The sequence below is a fragment of the Poromitra crassiceps genome (genome assembly GCF_964638095.1).
Source record: "Poromitra crassiceps genome assembly, chromosome: 16".
NCBI lineage: Eukaryota > Metazoa > Chordata > Actinopteri > Beryciformes > Melamphaidae > Poromitra > Poromitra crassiceps.
In genome coordinates, this window is record NC_139645.1 from 665,001 (window position 1) to 672,500 (window position 7,500).

At 40.2% G+C, this 7,500-nt stretch overlaps 2 protein-coding genes across 2 annotated transcripts in view; one reads left to right on the forward strand and one right to left on the reverse strand.

Moving 5' to 3' along the window:
* The window catches only part of LOC310791160 (uncharacterized protein), a gene marked incomplete at its 5' end in the record, with an annotated part of 5,356 nt that extends 2,855 nt beyond the window's left edge, over window positions 1-2,501 (reverse strand). Inside the window, 2 exons of the mRNA XM_083652853.1 lie at window positions 361-490; window positions 2,396-2,501. Of these exons, the coding sequence (XP_083508979.1) occupies window positions 361-490; window positions 2,396-2,501 (236 nt within the window). The remainder of the gene's footprint in view (window positions 1-360; window positions 491-2,395) is intronic.
* A 3,403-nt stretch (window positions 2,502-5,904) lies between these two features.
* Window positions 5,905-7,500, forward strand: part of LOC310790983 (coiled-coil domain-containing protein 81-like) — a 13,847-nt gene continuing 12,251 nt past the window's right edge. The window contains exons 1-3 of the mRNA XM_083652705.1: window positions 5,905-6,022; window positions 6,368-6,429; window positions 6,947-7,100. Of these exons, the coding sequence (XP_083508831.1) occupies window positions 5,947-6,022; window positions 6,368-6,429; window positions 6,947-7,100 (292 nt within the window). The 5' untranslated portion in view covers window positions 5,905-5,946. The remainder of the gene's footprint in view (window positions 6,023-6,367; window positions 6,430-6,946; window positions 7,101-7,500) is intronic.

The window sequence follows — 7,500 nt, forward strand, 5'->3', positions numbered from 1 at the left end:
CCATAATGACCTAATTAAAAAATCTGGCGATGTCACTCTCTGCTCCGGACCTCTGCCGGTACCCATGTGAAATATGAATGCTGTCAGGCCAACGGTGTCCAAGGAAAATTATACATATATACACATACATACATACATACGGTACATACATACATACATACACACAATGTATGATAATCATAGACACTCAAAAGGGGTAATAGAATACGATGCCTCTAGACGCTTTTTTGATTTTACACACATTTTTTTAATTTCATACTGCATATTATTATAAATAAATACATGCATATACATAACATAGTTTTGCCCTTTTATGTGTTAGATGTGTTTAGTGTTGGTGCATGTGTGTGAAGGACTTACCCTGTAGTGTTGTACTTGTAGTATACTGGAAAGCTCTCGTTCGTTTCCACAAATGACTTCCCATTTAACCAGAACACCTCGTCCCAGTCTGAGTACACAACAGCTGTACAATCAATCACTTCTGCTGAGCCTAGAAAAAACAGAGGTTCCAGACCTTTTATAAGCAGAAACTTTGAAAGTCAGAGCCATGTAGCCACATAAGAAACTGAAGCTCACCTAAATCTACATGAAATTCTTCCCCTGCACGTGGTGAAATGATCTTTGGAAGTTGTCCTATGTTTTCTGTGAAACCCAAAGAGAAAACACATTACTGCTTTCTATTTTTCTGAAGGGATTTCTATGAAAATGGAACATTTCCAAAACGAGGGACTGGGGACTGCAGATGGAATCTGGCCTCGTGCTAAATCCGGCACTTTTTACACTTTTACCATGTTTCAGGTGACTGTATCTGTTTCATGTTTTATGTGTTCATTAATTGTGCATTGTCCCGTCTAAATTAACAAATAAAGTAAGTAAAGAGTATTTCTTACTGTTAGGATCCACCTTCAGTTCAGTTGTGCGGGTCTTGTTATATAGTCGATCGCGATACAGGTAAGACATGGTACAGGTGTACACACCCCTGTCTTTCTCATCCACATTGCTGAAGTAACCCTTTACAAATGAAGCTGGTGGTGACCCAAGATCCTGAAATTAGAATAAACATACTGTATACTGTAGTAAAATTCACAATTTCCACCATAATGTGTGTCTTTAATAAGGTTAAATCATTTGGCAGAGTGGATGCAGCAACTTTGCTTTGGAGAACTTATGTAAATGCAGCCACTAATTAATTTGAGTATTTGAAGTGTCCCACAAATCTCATATTGTGATATAAGCTACAACTGTTTCTTGATTTCAAGTTGAATTATCAATTAAGCATACTGGTTTTTCCATGATGATGCATTAAAAGCAATACCTTGTACCATACGGTGCTGTTGATGGCAAGTTCTGGGATTTGTAAAACATCAGGACATTTTAATTTACAAGACTCTCCATGAAAACACTCTTTAGAGTACCGGTTCATCTCTGGATTATGTCTGGACTGTGACAGTGCTGGGTCAACTGTCAACTGAAACCAAGGTCTTCTGGCATCCCTGTCAGAACAATCCAAGACAAGGTCATTAGGAAGATTTCACTTTTCCATTCACATTTTGGGCATTTAGTTGAGGCTAAACAGTAGATCCACTTCCACTTACAATAAATGGCTGACAATATTCCTATTACCACAGATTGACTGTGTAAGATCATAATCAGCTAAAGTCATAGGAGTTGGGTTTGACTAAATGTTCTTTACAGTGACTGATGTGGAAAATTGAAGTTCCATTGGCATTTCCTAATCAATAAGCTATAATTGCATACACATAATTAATGCTATGAGTTATTAGTCATAAGACATCTCCACATGCAGAAATGGAGACGCACACACATAGGAGGAGATATCTTCACCCTCTGCTCCACAGCACATGGAGGTCAAAACAAACTTTCACCCACTGCATGAGGTTGACCTTGCTGATACAGACATGCAGCCCTGTAGGCTCCAAGTCAAGTCATCACCCCTCCTCTCTCTGTTTCTCTCTGCCTTCCTTTGCCTATAAAGTACATGTGGAAATTGTGACATCGCCACTGAATATTTCGGACTCTGTGTGACATATCAAGTAATGTGTACATTAAGGATTCAGTCCTCCTCTAATGCAGTTTAGAGGAGATTGTTATGGCTTTAAATATACTTTTATAAGACACTTCCTGGACTCTTGGTTTTCATTCAATTTGGTTTATATAAGCTGTTATAATTATTATATAGCGGATGAGGAGTGGTGCTATCATTATACCAGTCTAGACAGGACTTGTTATTTATTTGTAGTTGAATTTGCTCAGTGTAGATGTGACTGAAAACTTTACCCAGCCGAAGAGCATGAATAATTCCCCTCATCACTCAGGGAGGCATTGAGAATGAGGAGTATCTTCTTATGGGTCAACACAGGTGACTCTCTGTCACCAGCAGATGGCAGCAGCAGATCCATCTCCCCCTGGGCAGTGTGATGGGTCCAGTTCAGTTTGACATGACCAATAGGGACTCGGAGAGGGCACCACAGCATCACCATGTCACCCTCCTTGACATACACTCGTTCCGGGGCCCTAGCTCTCACAGGATACACACCTGCGGGGGTTTAATAAAATGTAGTATCTATATCTATATCTATATATATGTATATCTATCTATCTATCTATATATCTATCTATCTATCTATCTCTCTATATCTCTATCTCTCTCTCTATCTATCTATCTATCTATCTATATTTATATTTATATCTATATCTATCTATCTATCTATCTATCTATCTATATATCTATCTATCTATCTATCTATCTATCTATCTATCTCTCTCTCTCTCTCTCTCCCTCTCTCTCTCTCTCTCTCTCTCTCTCTCTCTTACCGTTTATTGAAACGGAAACGGTGGTAGGCTACATTGAACACCCTGTTGTGTAAGCTACACAATGACGCGGTTTGTTTACCAAAATGCTGCTGATCCCTCTATTAAAATATTCTTACCTAATGTAGAGAGGAACAGCAGAGGAACCAGCTGAAGACCTGTCAGTTTCATTATGGAATCTGCAGCACTAGAAGCGAGGAGTGATCATCGAGGAAAAGTGAAAGTATGAAGTTGTTGACACGTAGCCCTCTTGTTGTTGGGGGGATTCAACCTCGCCAAGAGTATATATGCTACAAAATAGATCTGTGGTTTGATTCCAAAGAAAATAGTTATCTGGCACACATCACATCTGCTCTGCATCGAAAAGAGTCAAAGTTTTTGCTCACACAAGGACAACATTCCGCACTGGAAACTTATTCACTTCTTGGCAGAGTGGCGCTCCACTAGTAGCAGGAAGGGTTTTAAGTTAACCCTTTTTGGTTGGGCTTTTTTTTTTTTTTTTTTTTTTACAGTACAGTTTTTACATAGGCCCAGGCGCGGCCTGTCAGGCCACTCACTGAACAGCAGGCCAGCAGGCCACTGACGCCAGGCCAGTAGTGTTCCTATTTGCGCGGATAGCAGCCAGCAGACAGGCAGGCAGGAATGAGTTAACTTGTCAGTCAGCCCAGGCTGCCACTCGAGGTGAGGCTGCCATGCACGGAGTCACACAGACAGACACATGATGATGCGTGTTGCAGCTGATTAACAACAGGAGTCTGTCAGACTCGTCAGCCCAGGGCAGGCCCTACACATTAAATTGATATGGATGGATCCAGGGCCGGTTCCAGAACAAGATGACTAGGGGTGCGTGCATCCTAGATAGGAAGGGGTGCAGATGCCCGGCCGAAAAATTTGACATGTTATTTTACTAAAAATAATGCATTTGACCATCATTTCAAGTAGAATGTTACCACCCAAGCAAGAATATTTCAAGTGTTTCAAGTGCTTTACTGAAATATTTGGACCATATAATGATAATACAATTATCTCAACCTTAAAAGGTTACATATAGGTGCCAAAAAGCCATAAAATCACATCAAAGAACAAAGAAAAACAACAACTATAATTCAAGGTTAAACAGTAAGTGTGCAGCTGTAGCATTTATAAAAAAAAAAAAATGTTTTTACTTTTTTTTTTTTTTACTTTTCAACTGAGCATGCAGACAATTAAAATAAGGGTGCAATGCATGCTTTTGCACCCCGTATACATCTTATTAGACTATAAATACTCTGGTTGGTTGGTTGTTATATTTGCCTTTTGGTTGACAACACAGAGGGAGAGAGGAGGATAGTGAGGGAGAGGAGGAGAGAGGAGGATAGTGAGGGAGAGGAGGAGAGAGAGAGCAGGATGGAGTTGGCACAGAAAGAGAGACAGCAAGAAACAGGTGAGAAGTAGTCAAGACCCAGAATATCTTTATTGTCAGATTTGATTTTGAATTCCATGAGTATCTGTATTGTATCACAGTTAACATGAGACTCTGACTCAAAATAGTATTTTTCTGCATTATCTAACAGTGTTAAGTTCTTGTACATTACATAATGGTGAAGTTTAATCATTCTACATTTTGCTGGAGACCCCTAGAAGCCCCTCAAGGACCCCTGGTGGTTGGTAAGATGGGCTGGTTGAGCCAATGTTAAAACAATCTTTATTTATTATAAATTTTTACTTTAAAACTCTATCTTTAAATTTGGTGCCAATACGATTTGTAATGACACCTTTGTAAATGAAGTGATGGCTTTGTTGCTCAAGATTAAAGTACATTTTCTCAGATTTGTTGGTGTCTTTCTAGTCACACAATTTAATAGTCAGTGTTTCCCATACACTGATCTATTTGTGGCGGTACACCCCAAATAGATTTTGACCACCACAAATACTGACACATATTAATTTCAACTATAGTTGACTGCAAACTCCTGCTTTAGGGCTTACGGTATATTATTATCTTGTCTGAATATTATTCCAGCCAATAAGTTAGGAATTCATTTTACTGTTATTTTCAAAGCAAATGTTATCGTGAGTTGTCCCCTGGAAGTGATTTTGGTATATGGATCACTGTATTATTTAAGAAAGCAGAATTCTACCATATACATGTCTCCCTATATATATATTCTGCATATATGCAGAATTCTGCATATATTATGCATATATATATTGTAGCGACCCCACAAAGTAGTCGAAGAGTCAGGTTCTTGTCACCGCACTTTATTGTGGAACCGCTATTACAGGACGACTGTCAGCCGTCGTCCACGCTGCTAACACCCCACAACCACACTCCCAAACCCAGCTAGCTTCCACTAGCTTTGCAGCTCCCCACACACTCCTAGCCTTCCCTCTTGGCTTCCACACACAACAACCCAGAGCTGTCTCGCTCTCCCTCCTAGCTTGCCTCCCCCAGCCAATCACAGGTGAACCCCTATCTTCCACCACACCCACTGGCTGGTATGCTGCCTTTAGGTAACCCTCGTAAATCCCCACAGACACGACAAAACCCCAAGTCGCCACAATATGCAGAATTCTGCATATATGCAGAATATATATATAGGGAGACAATTATTTTTTCATCATTTTAAAGCCACAGAAGAGTAAAGAGGATATTAATGTGATGTGATGTGTGTAGTTCTTCATAGATCTAGTCTCTTAATTTTTATCTCAAAGTGCACCAGATTGATCAATTTTTACTTTAAAATGTACACAACTTTCCCCCGGGGGGGCATGCCCCCGGACCCCACTGAGGTCTGCGGTCCACCCTATAGTCTCTTTGGGGGCTGAGCCCACCCAAAGCTCTGATCCTAAAACCGCCCCTGCATAGTAGAGCCATAGAGAAACTGACCAGTCAAGTTTTCGGTGGCACTGGTGCCTGCCTGGCTGGCTGCACTGCGGGGGTGGATAGTAACAACAACAATGACTCTCTGTCATTGTTGCGATTAGCAACCGGGTCCAGGGATTATGACCTCAAGTATTTTCAGCCAAGCGGGGGACAGGATTCAAGACAAACAGTGACTCATTCACAGCGTCTATATTCGGTTTCGTTTACAAATAAACTTCAAGAGTGGACGATTTGCAGGAAACCCTCTGATGACTGCTCTGCTGCGCCTCCTGTCAGATGAGGAGAGGAGCGCGTTTTCGGTGCTCTCTCAGCTGTCGGAAAACGGTCAGATAGATTTATAGCACTTTCCATGTCCAGCTCTATTTCTTCGATGAAAAATATGAAATATGGATATAATAATAATAATAATAATAATAATGATGATGATGATGATGATGATGATGATGATGATGATGATAACAACAACAAAAACAACAACAACAATAACAATAATAATAATAATAATAATAATAATACAAGTATTATTATTATTATTATTATTAGTATTATTATTATTATATTATATAGGCTATGTGGTCAATAAGCTATAGTGTGCAGATAGCCTAGCCTATATCCTGCAGCCATCATAGTCTATTAATAATAATCATTTATAATAATAATGTCTTTTAGATGTCGACAGCATTTGGGCTTATGTGTCCGCCTATATTGAACGTCAGATGACCTTACAAAAGGTGAGCATTTATTTGTAAGCTGTAGCTATCAGTGTTGGGGGTAACTCATTACAAAAGTAACATATTACATGCAATATATTACTTTTAGCAGTAACTCAGTAAGGTAAGTTATTACTTATAGGATCTCAGTAATATTATACCAGTTACTTTGTCAAGTAACTCAAGTTACACATTGAGTTTTTGTTTTAAGTCAAAGCACATATTTAAAAAATATACAATAATTTCCTAATCAAACTGTGTGTTTTTATGCAAGTAACCACTAGCCTATAGATGACAAGAACAAAGGAAAAGAATAACATTTAGAATTTTGGACTAAGATTATTTCTCATCGGTCTTACAGTATACCTACCCTGTAACAACAGTACCTGGGAGTTACCCTATAAGAACACAATAGGTATCCGGTAGTTACAAAAATAGTTATGGTATAAGTATCTCTCTATCTATCTATCTATCTATCTATCTATCTATCTATCTATCTATCTGCCAGACTAATTGGCTGATTGATCTGTTGTGACAGGGGGTCCACCTGGCAGGGCTGGGGACCTTCACTTTCTCTCAGCAGAAATTGGACATGGGGAACAAGTTCATCATGATCCAGCGGCCCGTCTTCCTCCTGGCAGAGAAACTGGCTCAGTCCCATGGCCTGAAGCAGGTCAGGCCTCTGGCTGCAGGTGAGCCAATCAGGTCAGGCGTCTGGCTGCAGGTGAGCCAATCAGGTCAGGCGTCTGGCTGCAGGTGAGCCAATCAGGTCAGGCGTCTGGCTGCAGGTGAGCCAATCAGGTCAGGCCTCTGGCTGCAGGTGAGCCAATCAGGTCAGGCGTCTGGCTGCAGGTGAGCCAATCAGGTCAGGCCTCTGGCTGCAGGTGAGCCAATCAAGGCCGAGGAGTGATGTTTTAAGAGGAAGAGAATAAAACATATGACTGACTGCATTATAAGACTTATAAAACATATGACTGACTGCATTATAAGAAGTTGGGATTTGAATGTTATTTGTTACATTTGTGCTTATGTGTGCTTGTGTGTGTGTGTGTGTGTGTGTGTGTGTGTGTGTGTGTGTGTGTGTGTGTGTGT